This window comes from Enhydra lutris, unplaced genomic scaffold (genome assembly GCF_002288905.1).
Source record: "Enhydra lutris kenyoni isolate GAN:26980312 unplaced genomic scaffold, ASM228890v2 scaffoldscaffold68, whole genome shotgun sequence".
Taxonomy (NCBI): Eukaryota; Metazoa; Chordata; class Mammalia; order Carnivora; family Mustelidae; genus Enhydra; species Enhydra lutris.
The window spans coordinates 9,130,847-9,150,412 of record NW_019154152.1 but is presented as its reverse complement, the minus strand read 5'-3'; the positions used below and the strand labels follow the sequence as shown (position 1 = coordinate 9,150,412).

The 19,566-nt window shown below is 40.8% G+C and overlaps 2 protein-coding genes across 3 annotated transcripts; both read right to left on the bottom strand.

Moving 5' to 3' along the window:
• Positions 1-11: 11 nt before the first annotated feature.
• On the bottom strand, positions 12-1,734 carry LOC111159363 (hemoglobin subunit beta). Of its 2 annotated transcripts, none has more exons than XM_022521770.1 (3): positions 1,547-1,734; positions 1,191-1,417; positions 12-266 (listed from the first exon to the last, which is right to left on the bottom strand). In XM_022521770.1, exons 1-3 carry the CDS (start codon positions 1,636-1,638, stop codon positions 115-117), a joined length of 471 nt encoding a protein of 156 aa, XP_022377478.1. In that variant the 5' UTR covers positions 1,639-1,734; the 3' UTR covers positions 12-114. The 2 variants fall into 2 exon arrangements, with proteins under 2 accessions (XP_022377478.1, XP_022377479.1); XM_022521771.1 differs by having other exon boundaries at positions 1,195-1,417.
• Positions 1,735-5,424: 3,690 nt separating this feature from the next.
• Positions 5,425-7,040, bottom strand: LOC111159366 (hemoglobin subunit epsilon-2). Its single transcript, XM_022521774.1, has 3 exons — positions 6,878-7,040; positions 6,544-6,766; positions 5,425-5,685 (listed from the first exon to the last, which is right to left on the bottom strand). Exons 1-3 carry the CDS (start codon positions 6,967-6,969, stop codon positions 5,557-5,559), a joined length of 444 nt encoding a protein of 147 aa, XP_022377482.1. The 5' UTR covers positions 6,970-7,040; the 3' UTR covers positions 5,425-5,556.
• Between the last annotated feature and the right edge of the window lie 12,526 nt (positions 7,041-19,566).

Sequence of the window (19,566 nt, the reverse complement as noted above, 5' to 3'; positions counted from 1 at the left end):
CATCAGGAAGATGAGCTGAAGTTTCTTTATTAGGCAGAAACCCTACCCTTGATGGTGGACTTTATTTCCCCCAGTTCAGAAGACAGAATTTAGGGAAACAGGGTCTTCCAGTGGTCACCAGGAAACAGGCCAGGGTCTCAATGGTACTTGTGAGCCAGGGCATTGGCCACGCCGGCCACCACTTTCTGATAGGCAGCCTGCACCTGAGGGGTGAATTCCTTGCCGAAGTGGTGAGCCAGCACACACACCAGCACGTTGCCCAGGAGCTGTGGGGAAGACAGGCATAGACATAGATACATGATTAAGAGAGAAATCAAGCTGGGCTTCTGAGAAACTGAGCCAACCATCATTTTATTTTCTGCCCACACTCCACACTCCAGCCCAAACTGATCTTCAGGTTATCTTCATCAGCATAAACGAGTATTTTATATATATATGTATATATATATACACATATATATATATACATATATATATATACACATATACACACACACACATACACATATGTGTGTGTAATATGTAATTATACATATACTTAATAATTAGTTGATTATTTAGTATGATGATGGGATGTCTTTTAGAAACTACTCACTGCCCTACTTCTCTACTTCTGGTCCATCATCTTCAGACATTTCCTTTCCTTTCCATTGAATTTTGACTCTAAAAATGCACTTTTTCTTTTTAAAATTCAATTAGATAACATATCATACATCATTCATTTTTTACATAATTTTTAATATAATTTTCAGTGACTCATTAGTTGCATATAACACCCTATGCTCATCACATCACATGTCCGATTACTCTTTAATTTTGAGATGATTTGTAGCCTCTACTTGGAGGAGCCCTGCCAATCTCCATATGGAGAGACAGAAAGAATTTTCCAAGCATAGAAGGAGAAGATGAGAGCTAGTGTGCATAATTTGGGTATTGAGTAGGGGAAACAAGTTAAGAGCAGTAGAGAGGGGCAACAGATTAGTAATTAAGTGAAGAGCTTGATACAATGAAAGTTTGGGAGAAAGGAAACAATATGGAATACTGAAAGAAAACATATGACATTATGTAAATTTTGACAAGCATTCCATGATGATACCTACTACAGGAAGGTGGGGGGAGAAGAGGTAGGCAAAAGAAGCAGAGTGAAAGACTAGAAAGCGCAAAGGAAAGAAACGGAGCATATCCTGGACTCACCTTGAAGTTCTCGGGATCCACGTGCAGCTTGTCACAGTGCAGCTCACTGAGCTTAGCGAAGGTGCCCTTGAGGTTGTCCAGATTCTTCAGGCCTTCGCTAAAGGAGTTCAGCACCTTCTTGCCATGGGCCTTGACCTTGGGGTTGCCCATAACAGCATCAGGAGAGGACAGGTCCCCAAAGGAGTCAAAGAACCTCTGAGTCCAGGGGTAGACGACCAGCAGCCTGAGGGGTGACAACAGCACAGAGGGCAGAGGAGTCAGAGCCTGTCAGAAACCCAGGGGACTGAGCCATTTCCACCAGCCCAGCTTCCATTCACTCTCTGTCAGCCTGCTTTGCCACCTGGATACCAACCTGCCCAGGGCCTCACCACCAACTTCGTCCACGTTCACCTTGCCCCACAGGGCGGTGACGGCAGCCTTCTCCTCACCAGTCAGATGCACCATGGTGTCTCCTTGTGGTTGCTAGTGAGCACGGTTGTGTCAGAAGCAAGTATAAGGAGCAACTGGCCCTGTTCATCCTTTTATATCCAGCCCTAATCTGCCCTCCCTGCTGCTGTGAGCAGATTGGCCCAGGACAGAGCAGAATCTTATTGGTTTGTGAGAATGTAGGTTACATCCTCATTCCTCAGTTCCCTTTAGTTGCCCTGAGGGTGGCGTACTAGGTATCCTGTCTTGACTCAGAATCCCTGCTTTCTCTCCCTAGTTCGTCCCCCTTCAGCAGTGACTTTTTAAGTATACTACCACTCTCATTCATGTGCAAATGCTATAGTCTGATATAGTGGAATGTGTCTCAGCATTTAACTCATCTAGTTCTTCCACTTCATAGATAAGAAAACTCAGGCCTAGAGAACAGAAATGTTATCAAGTTTACTCTATGTTGGTCTTCACTTTGTCTCTAGAGATATTTGTAAGTGGTTGGAATGAATAAAGGTTTTGCTATACTTTTAACTTGGTTTCTTTTTCCTTCTTTGGATAAATGCTTCTAGTAACAAAACTTTTTCTTTTCATTCCTTCCCTGAAATAAATGTCCATTGAAAGAATGAAAAATTAATGAATGTTTTTCTCTACCATCCACTGAAATAGATCAGGGAAGCATGGATTTAATGGAAACAATGTAATGAGAGAGAAAGAAAAAAGTATCAGAACGTATAACATGATAATTTAAAACTGTGATATGACCAAAGAAAGAATGCAGAGGATTTGCAATGAAGCTTTATCATTTTTAACCAGGTTAAGTCGGACAGGGTTTCTGGGAAAATGCAGGTGCAGAAATTTCCAACTGTGTCGTCAGGAAAAAAGTAGAGTTAGACCTAGAAGTGAAGATTCAAAGGGAATTTTTGTCTTTTCTGAATTCAATATAATATTAATTTACCTACAGATACGTGCTCTCTAATACAGCTAGATGGAAGGAGGGAGGTAGAAAGGGAGGGAGGGAGAGAGGAAAAAAGGGAGGGAGGAAAAGTGGGAGGGACTCACCAACAGAAATAAAGAGAATGAAATGGGATGGAAGTCAGAAGGTAAAAAATATAAAGAAGAGGAGGTGAAAGATAAGCAATTTCAAAATTTATGAGGATATAGACCAAGAAAACTCTCAGGCTTTGCTGGTGACAATGTAAAATGGTATAACTGCTTTAGAAAATATTTGGTAGTAGCTACTAAAGCAGAATATATGCAAAACCAATAAGCTAGCGATTATTCTTCTAGAAATTCAGAAATGCATGCTTGTTTGAGTCCAAAGACCGTAACAACAGTATCTATGAAGATCCCAACCTTCTAGCAATTTAAATGGTCTTCGTTCAGTGGAACAGATAAATTATGATATAAAGAAAGAATGAAATATTACACAATGAAAAGAATCAACTACTGCTTCGCTTGCAGAAATACAGATGAATTGTACAACATAACATAGGTTAAAAGTAACTACAGGGGTTCCTGGATGGCTCAGTCAGTTAAGTGTTCAACTCTTGGTTTTGGCTCAGCTCATGATGGTTGTAAGATCAAACCCCATGGTGGGCTCTGTGCTGAGCACAGAGCCTGCTTGGGATTCTCTCTCTACTTCCCCTCAGCCCACCTCCTGCTGCTCGCCAATCTGTAGGAACAGGCACTCTCTCTCACTCTCTCTTTAAACAACCAAAAAAATGTAACCAGAGTCAATGATTCAGTGTATATGATTTATATGCAAAAATCAGGAAATGTAACTGTAATTCAGCTCACAAGGAGGAGTGTTATATGATAGAAAGGTGCAGAAGAGCCATGAATGATCTTAAAACTGTTATACATGATCTGTCTTTAACCTGAAAGCCAAGAAAAACTGTAGAAAACTGCAAGGATGTGGGTGACATGATTTGATTTGTATTTTTTAAAAAATTATTATGGCTTCCATATATTAATAGATTTAAGGGGTAAAATAAATGGGAGACAAATAAGATGATATTATAATCAGGGTGGGATGGTAAAAAACCATTTCTATTTTCAGGCTCAAGCAATGGATGATGCGTTATTCCCTAGCTGGGAAACAGATTAGCAGGGATAGATTAGGAAACAGCTGGAGGTTTTTTGAACATACTGTATTTGAAGCACTCTTGAGCTATCAAATATGGACATCACATAGTTAGAAATATGGGTCTGGAACTCATAAAGAATACAGTCAGGTCTAGAATACACAGTGGAAGAGAGCACAGAGGAACAGATCAGAGTGTTAAACTGTATAAACTGCTACCACTACCTCTCAATAATGACAGACAAAGCACTTCACAGTGATCTCCTTAAAACCTTGGAACATACTTGTGAGGTAGGGATTTTTATTCCATTTTACAAATAGGAAATTCATTCTGGAAAATGTTAACCAAACTTTTCAAGGTGATGGGGGCTGGTTTCATCTTTTACTGCTAATCCCAAGGCCCTGACTTTTCACTTCTACGCCAGGGACTCGGGTGCAGACTTTGAAGTGATGGCCACAAAAGTGGATGTGCATAGTTGCCAGCTCCACACAAGAGACTTCTAGGTGTTTTCTGTTCTGAAAATAGACTTTCCTCTTTTCATTCATGAGACAGGGATGCTGGCTCTCATCAGTGATCTCATCACTCTCTACTGCACTCAGTTCCAAGTCCAGTGGTATCTTGGTCACAATGGCCCCTTATTTGAGTTGTTCTTAGTATCAGTGATTCTGTGAAGTTTAGTCCTTTGATCTCATTATAATCTCAGTACATTCCTGTGGCTAGATGCAAGCTAGATCCTACCTTGTCAGTTCTACATCCACATGTGGATCAGTTCCCCTAAAATTCGCTATTCACTATGTTACTCTTGTGTGCAAGAAATTTCACTGGTACTTTGCTTATAATAGCTTCTTTTCCTGCTTTTCCGGGCAGTGGTGTCCCTAATTCTATACCACTGTACTGCTTTTTTTTTTTTTTTTAAGGTTATATTTATATGTCAGAGAGAGAGCACACAATCAGGGGGAGGGGCAGGCTTCCTGATGAGCAAGGAACCAATGCAGGACTGGATGCCAGGATCCTGGTATCCTGACCTGAGCTAAAGGCAGATGCTTGACAGACTGAGCCACCCAGGCATCCCCACTGCATGGCTTTTAAGGGCCTAATTTCTCTCCTGTCACTTTGACCCAGCATGCTAATTCCTAAATTTGTCATTTTCCCACATAAATGACCTTTTATCTCCACCAAAGATTTAATGGAATTGGAAATATGTTCCAGGTCACAGAGCTAGCAGATAAGGTACAGTTTCAAAGCAAGGCAGTTAGTTCCTATGCTTTAGGGATAGTTCCTCCATTAATAACACTGAAGACACTAGGGAAAGTTTAGAGCATGGTCCTTGCCTGGGTCTCTGGAAAGCTCCTTCACCACTCTCTTACAGATAATAAAAATGTGTTTCTTATATTATTTAATATAAGTGAAATACAACATCAAAAACTCTGAGATTATAAAAATAGAAGCATAGACAGGTCCCCTACTTGAAGTTCTAATGTGCCCCTACTCACTATATCAACCATCTTCTTGCGTTTCCCAAGAGTACCTCCATGCACTCCCTTGTTCTGAAGACACTATTCAGCTCAAGTCTACTTTCCCTTCCTAGAAGTAACTGCCCCTTGAAGCCACTCAAATCTTGCAGAATCTTCTATTTCCCCAAATAACCCCCTTCCCTAAAGAAGTGCTTTCTTTTGTTGAATCAACATAAAAGGTAAAGACAGAGAGAGAAGACAAAGAAATTCATTACAGAGCACAATTTTTATTTTATTTTTATCATATAGCAGGTAAGTCTGGAGGCAGGGCACTGTGCCCGTCTTCGGGAGACAGACTCTTGGAACTCAGGCCCTCTAGTAGGCACTGAAGTAGTTGGATTGGAGCTTCAGTGGTACTTGTGGGCAAGAGCATTAGCCACAGCTGTTGTCAGTTTCTGCCAAGCAGCCTGCATCTGGGGGGTAAACTCCTTGCTGAAGTGTGTTGCCAAGACAATCAGTATCATGTTGCCTAGAAGCTGGGGAAAGAGTAGGATAAAAAGAAAATAGTGCCTAGTGAACAGAAAGCTTCAAGCTGGCCACATTGATTTCCTTCCTGATAAGAGACTGAGCAACTTTCAGGACCCTGATCCCACAAATGTATACCATGATATGCCGGACATTGGCATCAATATGACTCCCAGCCCTGTACCACCCATCGTGCTCTATCTTTCTGTCATTTGCCCTGTCGACTTCTGAGCCCAAAACATTGCCATGGATGGCTTCTCTTTTCTAGAAACTCTGTCTTTTTTAAAAGTAGGATTAGAGGACTGCAAGGGGCCTTACTATAGATAGTCTTAGTCCCCAGATAATATATTCATTCAAATTGTTTGGACCCTCCCATGACAAAGAATCTTGAACCATGTATACAAGAGCATTTCATCACTGCTAAAAGGGGCAGGGGACAGAATTGTCCATTGAAAAGATTAATCTTATTTTGTCTTGCTTAGTCCTGGTTCTAAACTCAAGAATCATTCAGAAATGTATTCATCATTTTTAGAGAAAACTTCAGTTACCAAAAGTAAGATATTCTTGCTGTAATTGTATTCTCCCAGCCAAAAACATTTAATTCAATCTTGGCCAGTGTTCTTCACACATGTATTTTTTCAGAAATGTAAGATGACCAGTGGCCTCCACTGGGCACAGTAATTACCCTGCTTGGTCTTACCTATGATCTTTGGAACAACCTAACTACCAAAATCAAGCCTTTCCTTGAAATATAATGTCCCAAAGAAATGCTTTTATGGGATCAGACTTAACTATCTGTGTTTTCTAACATATCTACACTGTAAATATCTAGGATGAAAGAACAAAGCACAGGCATGCCCAGACCTCACCTTGAAGTTCTCAGGATCCACATGCAGCTTGTCACAGTGCAGCTCACTCAGCTCAGCAAAGGTGTCCTTGAGGTCATCCATATGTTTAACAGCATTTCCAAAGGAGGTCAGCACCTTCTTGCCATGGGCCTTAACCTTGGGGTTGCCCATTATTGCAGACTCAGAGGACAAGTTGCCAAAACTGTCGAAGAACCTCTGGGTCCATGGATAAACAACCAGGAGCCTATGGGATGTTCACAGTCACAAACGAGATGGGAAGTCAGAGTAGGTAAGAAAACTGACCAATACCCCTCCAGGAATACTGTCTGCCTTTCTTTCCCCCTCCAGTGCCTACCTTCCCAGCACCTCGCCTCCAACCAACTCCACATTCACCCTGGCCCACAAGCTAACAACAGCAGCCTTCTCCTCCGCAGTAAAGTGTACCATGGTGTCTGGGAGCTTACTGGTAACCAGTAATGTGCCAGAAGTGAGTCTGTGGTGCTACTTCTCTGTGTGCCTTTTATTCCTCATTTCTTGTTTCCAAGCCCTTGCTTCTCCCAATGAAATGAGACCATTGGTCAACAGTGGGTTGTCACCACGAGGGGTGGGGTTTGGACAAGGGAGGGTCAGCAGGATGGACATCTGGGTCTCTGATAGCGTTGGAAGGCTGTATCAGGGGGATTCTGCTGTCCTTTCCCCACCGTCTACTAGGCATCTCCTATCTCAAGCTCCCCACCCCATTATCTCTGAGGTGACCTTGTGGGCTGACCATGAGGCATGACTAGAATTAAGAGGGGTAAAAATTATAAATCTGTTGGGCATTGTGTCAGATGTTTACAAGATATCATTCAGTCATTCATCCTGGATATAAAAGAAGCCACAGCTTTTCCTGGTCACCATTTTTTCTAAAGCTTAGATGGGGCTCATGCTTTTATAGTTCTTGTAAGAAGAAAAGACTCCAATGTAGCATCAGTTCTGAAATAGAGCAGGTAAAAACTGGGTAATTTAGAGAACTAGTATTATACGATTATGGCTGAGTTCTATTAAAATACATGTACTTGTTTGAGTACCTTTTTTTCTACTCTGACTATATAGCACTGTGTCTGGCCAATACCATGTATCCACTCCTTGTGTCAGAAAATGCACAATTGAGTATTGGGAAGAATTGTGTGTTCAATGGAGAGAATATTAGGCTCTGTGGCAATAGCAATTGATTAAGGCAGCTGTCTTTGGCATTTGCTGGATCCTCTGCCTTGTTGTGCTTAACTATTCCTCATATGTAATGAGGCAGAGGCAATCTTCACTGATAGAATTCCACACACTACTGCCCCTGTCACTTAAGGTACTTTGGTATTGTGCATCTCAAACAAGTGTTCATTGGTCTAAACAAGGCACACTTCTGGGGAGAGAGGGAATGACTTACTTTATCTTATTTTTTTCTTTCAGAGTTTATTACTCTCACATTTTGAGCTCCAGGCAGCTGGTTGATTTGTTTCTCACCAATCTCACAAAAAAAAAAAAAAAAGAAAGAAAGAAAGAAAGAAAAGAAAAGAAAAGAAAAACAGTTTAAGAAATAATCTCCCTGCATATTTACAAAGGTACACTAAAATTTAAAGAGTTCAACTCAATAAATTAATGCTGAATTTCTGCTATTAGAAAAGAAATCTTTTGAGATAGTGAAAACTTTTATCAATTCATCTTGGAAAAAACTTATATTTAAAATGTGGATTGTTCTGCCAGTACTATGCTTGGTAGTTTACTGTGGTGTCTCTAAGATGCAGAAATTTTATTATCACAACCTCTGTCATTCATAAAGAGCTAATTGAATTACAGCATTTGGAGAAATGTCTTTGAAAAATATCTTTTAAAAGTAGCAGAATGATCAAAAGAATAAAATGGAGAAAAACAAAATAAAACAAAAAAAAAAATAAAATATGGATAAGAATTGCTAAGGTGCCAGAGTCTAGTTTACCATGACAGACTTGATGATCAGTGAGCTCTCAGACCCAAGCTGTGATGATGTGAACACTTGGTACAGAAATATTAAAAAAGAAAAAAAAAAGAGGGGGGTGCCTGCGTGGCTCAGTGGGTTAAAGCCTCTGCCTTTGGCTCAGGTCATGGTCTCAGGGTCCTGGGATGGAGCCCTGCATCAGGCTCTCTGCCTGCCTCTCTGCCTACTTGTGATCTCTGTCTGTCAAATAAATAAATAAAATCTTTTAAAAAAAAAGTGTGAATCAATCCCCAAAAGATTTCTTCAAGAGAATAAGTCAATGAAAGGAAATAAAAGCGAGGAAACTTTGATCACAGCCAGCAATCCCACTTCCTTTCAGCTGTGGGCATGGTCTGAGGGAACCGCTCAGGGTCCATACTCTCTGACGGTGCTGGTGCTCGTCTGCCTGGTGTGTTCACACTACAACCCCTCAGAGTCAGGGACATTTGCAACTTGAATGTTGGCAAACAGCCTTCCATCTTCCCAGCAAACCAGATAGTGATTGTGACAATTACCTCCACTCCTGCCTTTCTCTCATCTTCTCTAGACAATTACTTTCCAAGACTTTTTGATTCTTCTCCTTCATGGCTGTTCCACACTTGACCTCCATGCTCACTGTTCCAACTGTTGTCTGGAAACTTATCACATCAGTGCTAGCTCATCATCATGGTCATCTAACAGTTTAACAGTCATTCATCACATATTTAAAAAACACATATCGGGGCACCTGGGTGGCTCAGTTGGTTAACTGTCTGCCTTTGGCTCAGGTCATGATCCCAGGGTCCTGGAATTGAGCCATATGTCAGGCTTCCTACTCAGCTGGGAGCCTGCTTCTCCCTCTTCCGCTGCCTCTCCTCCCAGGCTCATGAGCTCTCTCTCCCTCTCAAAAAGAAAAAAAAAAAAAGGTAAAAAAATAAGAAAATGAATATCTACTGAGGCCAATCATGCCATGCATTGTTCTAAAAACTGGGAATCTTGGAAAAACAAAACAGCATATATAGTGTTGTCATGCTCGTGTTCTAGGGGGTGGGGTGACCAACACTAACAATTAAGTCGATGAAGAAGAGAATCTCAGATGGGTGTTACATGACAAGAAAAAAATGCATCTGATGATATGGTAGCAAGGGACTAGAGGAAAAAAATATATATATAAGGATAGAGTTCCTAAAGGAAGTTACATTTGAAGAGAGACCTTAAAGACAAGATGGAGCCAGGCATAAGTCATTTGATGAAATAAGTTCCCAGAAGCAGGGAAGGGCAGGTGCAAAACTAGAGGCTGGAGAGAAAAGGAAAAAGAAAGAAAGAAAAAGCAAATCTGACATTTCCTTTAGAGAAAGTCATGACATGGTCCAAGAGAGATATTAAGGAGAAGAGTAGGAGGGAACAGAGTTGGAGAGATTGGCCTGGGGCCTCACTGTTTGGTCATATGAGGGTAGAGTGGGTATTTTACACTAAGGCATGGGCAACCAGTAGAGATTTGTAAATGTGGCATCAGCATGATCCCTAATCTACTCAACACCCACAGCCAGGCTAATCTCCTAACTGCCCTGTTCAACACATTACAGCCTTGCTTATAATCCCGAGTTAACTTCCAGCCCTACCAATATTCCTGTGATCTATCCTTCCCAACTGTTCTATGCAATTTCTTTCATTTTCCTTTTAATCTTGTAGAGTTCATCTGCTGCACTGGGCTGCCTTCTCAGCCTCTCCTCGTTCATCTTCCCCACCTAAATCCCCTCCTCTCTGAGCACTTTATAGGGATGCCCCTTCTCTAAATACTGCAGCAAATCTGCCCTCTGGGACATGGTCTCTCCTGATGGCATGTAAGCATTCCTCAGCAGCTCTGACCACTTAAACCATAAAATTCTTCCATAAAGCCCAAGGCTAGTTCTTTGGAGTTGATTTCAAAAAGAGTCATCCCTTGCTTGGACCTCCAACCCCTCCCACCCCTAATCTATCCTCACAAGGGCTTGTGACAAACAAGCAGCTTTTAGAAAATTCTTCCCTCTTATCAGGAGAATAGAATTACAGTCCTTGCCTAGACCTTGCTTTTTTAAGACTTGGGTTAATTTTCCTCTGAAGAATCCCCACACTGGTACTCGACCTCCATTGAGAGGTCTTCGCTGGATTCTTCACCAAGGCCCTTATAATCATCTGGTTTGGAGGACTTCTTGTCCCATGACACCATCCTCTCTCTTGACATCCCCCCATGTCTTCAGCTTTAACCTGAAGAGCCCACAAGTGTATGTTCTCTCCAGATATATGTCCCAAGCACACATGCTTTTCATTGTCCTGTTGTTTTTTATTTTCTTGCCAAAATCTTTACTTCATACAAAAATTGAATGGGGAAATTGTGTAAACACACACACATACACAAACAGTTCAACATATAATCCCTGGTGTTCTCACAAGTATAGAAACAATGGAAAAGTAGAACTGAAGGCAATTACTGAAGAATTCTTTAGCAGAATACTATTATTACCCTTATTATTATTGCTACTGTTATTAATACCACCACTGCCATTGCTATTGTTTGAAAATCAAAGCTGTTCCTGGTGACTTTACGCTACTGGATCTCGGTGGGCCAGGGCCTTAGCTGCTCCAGTCACCATCTCCTGCCAGGCAGCCTGCACCTGAGGGAGTGAATTCCTCTCCAAAATGGTCTGGCAAAGCATTCAAGAGCATGTTTCCCAGGAGCTGTGGAGGTGGCAAGAGGTAACAGATACCTACAATGAATAGAGTTCCGGGTGGGCCTCCAGGTTCCTGGCTACCCAACTCCCATTCAGAACCATGGCCAATGTCAGTTTCCCTCATGCCTGGCATCTTGCTTGCTCACTAAACACAAGTGTGTTCTTCCAAGACTAATATGTGGCCATGATTTCACTTTTTCTTTCTTCTCACCACCAATAACTTTCCACATATTTTGTGGGCTCAAAAAAAAAAATTCACAGCTTTCTTTCCATGTACACTCTAAGCCCCATGTTCTTGTCATTTCCCTCTCTCAGAGACACTCTGCCCCACTTCAGGATTTATAGGGTATAAGGATGAAATGGGTCTCTGGGAACAATTTTGTACAAATATCCAGCCAGTATATGAATAACCTTAGCAATATATTCATGAACCCTAGGTTCCTTCTTTATATAGAGCCAACATACACCTACACAGATATTTCTCCCTGGCCTTGTATGTGCTGTCCCCTGTTCAACTCAGTTATGCCAAATTTCTCTATTCACTTTTTCTTTTAGCTACTCTTTGTCCACCCCACAAAGGAAAATTTCAGTGCTCTTTGCCAGTCTTCCCTGAAATTCTTATCACTCTCCCAGACATGTCCTTCGATGAAAGCTGAAGCATGGGTAAGAATCTGGAAAGTTCAGAGATTTAGGATTTCTTTGGCTACCAGTACAGGAGCTGTGATGGTTTCAGTGTAAGTCTCCCTCAGTTAGCAGTGACTGCCACAGGCATAGTGAACTATTGAACTTGAGTAGATCTCCTGTGGGTCAGATCTGGCCCATGGTCACTATTGCCCACATTGTCAGAGAGAAATGGTTCCCATAAAGCACCAGTTTGATTGCAAGAATAGAGTAGTGTTAGGTAATAAAATATAGAACTATGCATCTTATTATCTATGTGCCCATTTAAAGTAAAACATGTCTGCTTGTCTGGGAAAAATGGTTTACCTCTGTATTTGTGTCTACAACTGACTATATATATTTTCCACAGCACAAGAGTGTGTTCTGGCTGGGGGCCCAGGGTTTTGGTTTGGTGTAGCTCTTCCGTCTCAGTGAAAACAGTGGTAGAAGATTCACTGGCAGGTCACGTTGATTTTTAAAGAGCCAATTCTCATAAATGCTGGGTCCACTTTTCTGTTGGTTTTAGTCTGAGAATTACATCAGGAAGTACTTCCTTTGCTTTCACTCATGTGTTGTAAAACAGCTCTAGGGGCACCTGGGTGGCTCAGTCAATTAAGCCTCTGTCTTTGGCTTGGGTCATGATCTGGGGTCCTGGGATCAAACCCTGCATTGGGCTCTCTGCTCAGCAAGGAGTCTGCATCTCTCTCTCCCTCTGCAAGTCACCCTGCTTATGTTCTCTTGCTCGATCTCTCTCTGTGTCAAACAAACAAACTCTGAAGGGGAAAAGATTCTTTTTACACTAATGGTCTCAATAGTCATAGGGGTGCCATCACTACACTTTAGATCATTTTATCTCCAATTCACTACAGTTTTTGACAGGGCACACTTCCAGTGTGACAGAATCAGAGTTCATACTAATTGTTTTCCTCTGAAAGTGATGCATGATCTCAGATGCTATCTGATCAGGAGTCTTGAAGCTTCATAAATCTGGTTTGATTATTTTCCCCTGAGACTAGAGAACTGCGATCAAGTAAAAATGCAGATCAAGAAGTTACCTGTGAATTTGATTCAAGGGAATCTATCTTCAAATGATTTTTCATTTGAAATTGTATTATTATAAAATTGTAAAATCTTTTCAGTCCTGATGATCTCAACTGAAGCTTATGTCTGTTCACTGATGGGGACTCAGGAAAAGTTTAAAGCCAGAAAAATGAAATGTATCAACAACTGAATAGCTATTTTAGAGTTGTTAAGAAAAATTTGTGAATTCTCACACTCTAATGATGAGATGGGAACATTTTTATTGGGATTAATGGATAGGGCACAGATCTAAGGGAAACTCAGATTAGAATCTCTTCAAGCATGGAGCTTTGTGGGTTGAGTGTAGACCTTTGAGCACATTTGATGTATTCAGTGCAGAGCCTCTCTTAGAAGCATGGCTCAAAGGCTGGTGTGCAAGCCTCTGAAAGCCTTAACAAGATTAAGATGTGATTCTTAATCACTCTCCTTCAGGCTATTGCACTTCTGTGATCCCTCATTTCTGTGAACAGCCTCCCTGTGCTCCCAGAAACACAGACAGTGAGTCTGACAGTCATCTGTAACCACTGCTTCCCGCTTTGCTTTCAGGAAAACCTCTTTCCAAGGTATGCTGACTTTCCTTCATGCCCACAGCCATTCCACCCTTCCATCCTTCCCATTTTTTTCTTTTGTTGTTGTTATTTTTAGAGATTTTATTTTTTTTTAAGTAATCTCTACACCCTACATAAGACTTGAACTCACAACCCTGATATCAAGAGGCACATGCTCCACTGACTGAACCACCCAGGTGCCCCCTGTGTCACTCCTTCTGACATTGCCTAAATTCCCACCTATGAAACTGGTTCTTCACAAAAGCCCCCAAGGGTGTTTTTCAAATATCCTTTTGACAAATACATTGAACTTCTATGCATCATTGATTGTTCTATGTACTGGTGATTTAAGATAAATAGTTCAGAGAGAAAAACTGTTTTCTCAGAACTATATTCTATAAAGGAAAACATAGATAGAATGAGTAAATTAATCAATCAGCAAAATCATTTCATATATTATTATTTGCTCTGAGGAAAATTCATATTGATGTGAGTGGGATACAATTATGTTAGCAATGATCTCTTAAGGGGGGCACTAATTGAGCTGCGGCCATAATGACATGAAGATGTTGCCATGGAAAGACACTAAGAAAGAAAAGTTCTGGCAGTTGGAATAGCAAATTTAAAGCTCCATGGGAAACACACACACTCACACACATGCACAACCTACACATATACCTAGTTAGAATATAGACAAACACTGGGTCAGTGGGGTTGATATGGAAATAGTAAAGAAGAGAATGGTCAGAGAGGACGTCAGAAGTAGCACCTGCTTAAATCTCTTTAGGATTATCTTCATTATCTTGAGTGAGAAGCCATTAAAGAATGTTTTTTTAAGATTTTATTTATTTATTTATTTATTTGTCAGAAAGAGAGAGAGAAAGCACACAAGCAGGCAGAGAGGCAGGCAGAGGCAGAGAGAGAGGCGGAGAGAGAGGCAGGCTCCCTGCCGAGCAAGGAGCCCAATGCAGGACATGATCCCAGGACCCCGGGATCATGACCTGAGCCGAAGGCAGAGGGTTAAGCGGCTTAACCTGCTGAGCCACCCAGGTGTCCCGCCATTAAAGAATTTTAATTGTGATAAGGATACCATTTCTAATCCATTTGTACTCTTGTCTAGATTAATATTGCAAGAATATCTTGTTCATTACCAAAACATTTTGCTCAAGTGGCTTGTATAGACTATTGAGAAATATTACTTATGCCACTATTATTCAACATATTACTAGAAGTCCTAGCATCAGCATTCAGACAACAAAAAGAAATATAAGGTATTAAAATTGACAAAGAAGAGTCAAACTCTCTCTCTTAGCGGATGACATGATACTTTATGTGGAAAACCCCAAAGACTCCACCCCCAAATTACTAGAACTCATACAGCAATTCAGTAATGTGGCAGGAAGCAAAATCAATGCACAGAAATCAGTTGTTTTTGTATACACTAACAATGAAACTATAGCAAGAGAAATTAGGGAATTAATTCCATTTACAATAGCACAAAAAGCCATAAGATAACTTGGAATAAACCTAACCAAGGAGGTAAAGGATCTATACTCTAGAAACTACAGAACACTTATGAAAGAGATTGAAGAAGACACAAAAAGATGGAAAAAATATTTCATGCTCATGGATCAGAAGAATAAACATTGTTAAAATGGCTCTGCTTGCCAGGCAATCTATAGTTTCAATGACTTCCCAATCAAAATACCAATGACACTTTTCAAGAGCTGGAACAAACCATCCTAAAATTTGTATGGAACCATAAAAGACCCTGAATCACCACAGAAATGTTGAAAAAGAAAAACAAACCTGGGACATGACATTGCCTGATTTCAAGCTATATCACAAAGCTGTGATCATCAAGACAGCATAGTACTGGCACAAAAACAGACAGGTCAGTGAAACAGAATAGAGAGCCCAGATGTGGACCGCCAACTCTATGGTCAAATAATCTTTGACAAAGCAGGAAAAAAATATCCAATGCAAAAAATACAGTCTCTTCAATAAATGATACTTGGAAATTTGGACAGCTATATACAGAAGAATGAAACTCAACCATTTGTTTACACCATACACAAAGATAAACTCCCAGTGGATGAGAGACCTCAATGTGAGACAGAAATCCATCAAAATCTTAAAGGAGAACATAGTCAGTAGCCTCTTCGACATGGGCCACAACAACTTCTTTCAAGATATGTTTCCAAAGGCAAGGGAAACAAAAACAAAAATGAACTTTTCATCAAGATCAAAAGCTTCTGCACAGCAAAGGAAACAGTCAACAAAACAAAGAGGCAACCCATGGAATGGAAGAAGATATTCACAAATGGCACTACAGACAAAGGGCTGATATCCAAGATCTATAAAGAAGCTCTCAAATTCAACACCCAAAAAACAAATATTCAAGTCAAAAAAATGGGTAGAAGACATGAACAGACACTTCTTCCAAGAAGACATACAAATGGCTAACAGACGCATGAAAAAATGTTCATCATCATTAACCATCAGGGAGATTCAAATCAAAACCACATTGAGATACCACCTTACACCAGTTAGAATGCCAAAAATTGACAAGGTAGGAGATATCAAATGTTGGAGAGACTGTGGAGAAAGGGGAACTCTCTTACATTGTTGATGGGAATGCAAGTTGGTGCAGCCACTTTGGAAAACAGTGTGGAGGTTCCTCAAAAAATTAAAATTAGAGCTACCCTATGACCCAGCAATTGCACTACTAAGTATTTACCCCAAAGATACAGATGTAGTGAAAAGAAGGGCCATGTGCACCCCAATGTTCATAGCAGCAATGTCCACAATAACCAAAGTGTGGAAAGAGCTGAGATGCCCTTCAGCAGGCGAATGGGTAAAGAAGATGTGGTCCATACACACAGTGGAATATTACTCAGCCATCAGAAAGGATGAATACCCAGTTTTTGCATCAGCATGGAAGGGACTAGAGATTATGCTAAGTGAAATAATTCAAGCAGAGAAAGTCAACTATCATAAGGTTTCACTTACTTGTGGAACATAAGGAATAACATGGAAGATATTAGGAGAAAGAAAGGAAAAGTGAATTGGGAGAAACCGGATGGGGAGAAAATCATGAGAGACTATGGACTCCAAGAAACAAACTGAGGGTTTTAGAGGGGAGGGGGGTGGGGGGATGGGTTAGCCCGGTGATGTGTATTAAGGAGAGTATGTATTGCATGAAGCACTGGGTGTCATACACAATGAATCCTGGAATACTACATCAAAAACTAATGATGTACTGTACGGTGACTAACATAACATAATAATAATAAAAAAGGATGAATTGTAAATGTCTTAGGCATTGAGTGAGGAGTTTGTGACAATGTATCATTCTGTTACTCAGCCAGTTTTATAGGGAGGAAGCCACAGCCCTTCTTTGTTCTCAAATCATTTAAGATTGTACTGTATATTGACTAATAGAATTTAAATTAAAAAAATAAATTTTAAAATTTAAAAAAAGGATTACATAGGACACATAATTTAATATTTCTCAAAATAGTAATAATGCCTCTATCCAACATCACAAGGAAGCAAAATAAGTAAATTAGGGCAGGGTTGGGTGTGCCTCCACTGTTTTTTAATCCATTTAATAGTCAGCACACTTACTGCAGCAAAAGGTACTCCCTCAGAGTCAACAGACAACCATCTGGCAGATTTCATATATCTACCAATTTGTCTCAAGAAATACAGGTGTTTGGGAGGCTGGGGCGGGGAAGGGTGCTAGCATGTGTTCCGTGCACAGAGTAGCAGACGATTCCGTGGCATGGGCTTCAGATTCAGGGAGTTGTCTATGGCATAAATTAGATCTATCCTCCCTTGCTGTTTCACTTCTCTTCATTTCTAATCAGACTGAAGCCATCTTCTTTGAGAATTCCACGTGGATAGGATAGGCAGGAAATGGTGCTGCAGGAAGCAGAAACCTAATAACGTGGGATTTGTCTTCAATGGTAGAGAGTGAGAAGACACTATAAGGTTTTCATCCTGGTAATGACATCACTGCTGAATCTCCAAGAATGTCCTGGTCATCATGATATTATTTTGCTCACATGGTTCTTATTGTCTATCAATAATAAGTAAGTCTTTTTTTCATCTATTTAAAGTCTGAGGAGCTCCTGGATGCCTCAGCTAGTTAAGATCTGACTCTTGGTTTCAGCTCAGGTCATGATCTCAGGATCTTGAGACTGAGCCCTGTGTAGAGCTCTGCACTCAGTGGGGAGTCTGCTTGGAAATCTCTTTCCCTCTCCTTCCACCCCTCCCTCCTGTGCTCACTCTCTCTCTAAAATAAACATATAAATCTTAAAAAAAAAAAAAATTAAGCTGAGTCACCCAGACCTGTATCTGGGTGTGCATATGCACATGTGTGTGTCAATTATGAAGTTGTTACCATTTAAATGGTCTTAAACTGGTAACATTGAAATTGAAGTCTAGACCCTTAAGGGATAAAGAACATATCTTCTGCCCACCACTCCATCATCACCATCCTTGACAGGTGTGACAGACAGAGTAAGAGTTAAAGGCGAGAAAGAGGAAATGAGACTGATCAATTAAAAATGCATGTTTGTTATTGACTGACACTGACTGACTCATAGACTGGGTAAAAGGTGTAGCACCAGGAACAGCTTCTGTTTCCTTTGCTGAGGGGCATAAAGAGAGGCTACAGGGCTCAGGGACCAGTGCTGTTGACAACCTGCAACTAAGTAATCATTTGCCTATTATCACTGTTGTGGAGACATAAGCCCAAATCAGAAGGTAGTTTACAGGACAAATTCTGATCAATGCATGGGGGCAATGAAATGCCTGAGAGCTAAATTTGCCAAGATATGGCAAACTAACTTGTAAAATATGAAGGTCTCGAGCCTTGATGTGAAAATTTGACTCAAGGCCTGGAGTTCAGGATTCCCTAAGCAACCTAGCAATGACTCCCTCAAAAGTAATTCAGTTCATGTATTTCCTCACAAGGGTCCCCAAGTCAGTGCAGTGCCTCTTGTTAGATTTTGCCCCTCCCCTTCCCACCCCCAGTGGGAAGGCTGGGAGATTTCAGTCATCGACTACCAGCTCCTTCCTTGTCATCCACAGTCAGATGTCATCTTTTTCTCACTCTACTTCTGGTCGCCCTTCACATTTTTTGCAGCTGTCACTGCTTTTCTTGTGTTTAGGCCATTATGTCTGTTGTTCTGATTTAGTCTCTGCAATTTTAAATTCATTTTGTGTGAATTAAGTTGATTACTTCCCCCCCATCACCACCTACCATTCCTTGAGTCACTATAGTTCTAAGGATATTTATTGTTTACTCTTGCCAAAAGCATAACAATAGGTTTTTATTTTTATATTCATGGCCTAACATTATCTTGTCTTTCCTAAAGCTCTACCTATGTCTCACTGTTGCCTTTATTTCCAGAAAGCCATTTTCCTGCAAGTCACCAAGCCCTAACTTACTGGTTTTAAACTAGGAGCCTTTATTAGAATCTCATCTGCCATGTGAAGTCTTGGTCATTCTTCCCTACCACAAATTCATACAATATCCTAACTCCAACTTTATTATCAGCATGTTACATTTGATTATAAAATAACATGCAGTGATTTCATGTGTCTTAGCCTTGGCTCCCCATTGAGACCACAAAATCCTTTGGGAAAGAAGAGGTTATTGTTGGTTCATGGAAATTTTCTGGAAAGCTCCCAGCCATCCCTCAACTCATCCTCTTATGCCCAATTCAGCCTCACAAAATATATGGTAAGTTAGCTCATTCAGTATGTACACTTAAAGCAAATTGAAAAAGTAACTCTAGCCTAGACCTTAGGTCCCTGCAACAGTTTTAAAGCTGAGACATGTACCACAAATCTGAGGTAATGCTTAGCACCTCCTTCCTTCCCCATCTACATTAACTTTTTGCCACACTGCCCTGTAAGTTCCTGACATTTGACTAACCCTTTGCCCAACCCAGAAAACTTCTTCTGAATTCTAGCATCCACCCAGATCCTCTAGAATTCTCCCATAATGTCTGTCTTCCCAAAGGAGCTCTTATTTCTTCTGTCTCCTCCCACCCCTCAGCCA

What these genes read in the sequence shown, in the direction of transcription:
- LOC111159366 (XM_022521774.1), bottom strand. Translation starts at nt 6,969, where the DNA reads ATGGTACACTTTACTGCGGAGGAGAAGGCTGCTGTTGTTAGCTTGTGG. An exon ending in GGAGGCGAGGTGCTGGGAAG is followed by an intron (nt 6,767 to 6,877) that starts GTAGGCACTGGA and finishes AACATCCCATAG; the next exon opens with GCTCCTGGTTGTTTATCCAT. An exon ending in TGGATCCTGAGAACTTCAAG is followed by an intron (nt 5,686 to 6,543) that starts GTGAGGTCTGGG and finishes CTCTTTCCCCAG; the next exon opens with CTTCTAGGCAACATGATACT.
- LOC111159363 (XM_022521770.1), bottom strand. Translation starts at nt 1,638, where the DNA reads ATGGTGCATCTGACTGGTGAGGAGAAGGCTGCCGTCACCGCCCTGTGG. An exon ending in GGTGGTGAGGCCCTGGGCAG is followed by an intron (nt 1,418 to 1,546) that starts GTTGGTATCCAG and finishes GTCACCCCTCAG; the next exon opens with GCTGCTGGTCGTCTACCCCT. An exon ending in TCCCGAGAACTTCAAGGTGA is followed by an intron (nt 267 to 1,190) that starts GTCCAGGATATG and finishes TCTTCCCCACAG; the next exon opens with CTCCTGGGCAACGTGCTGGT.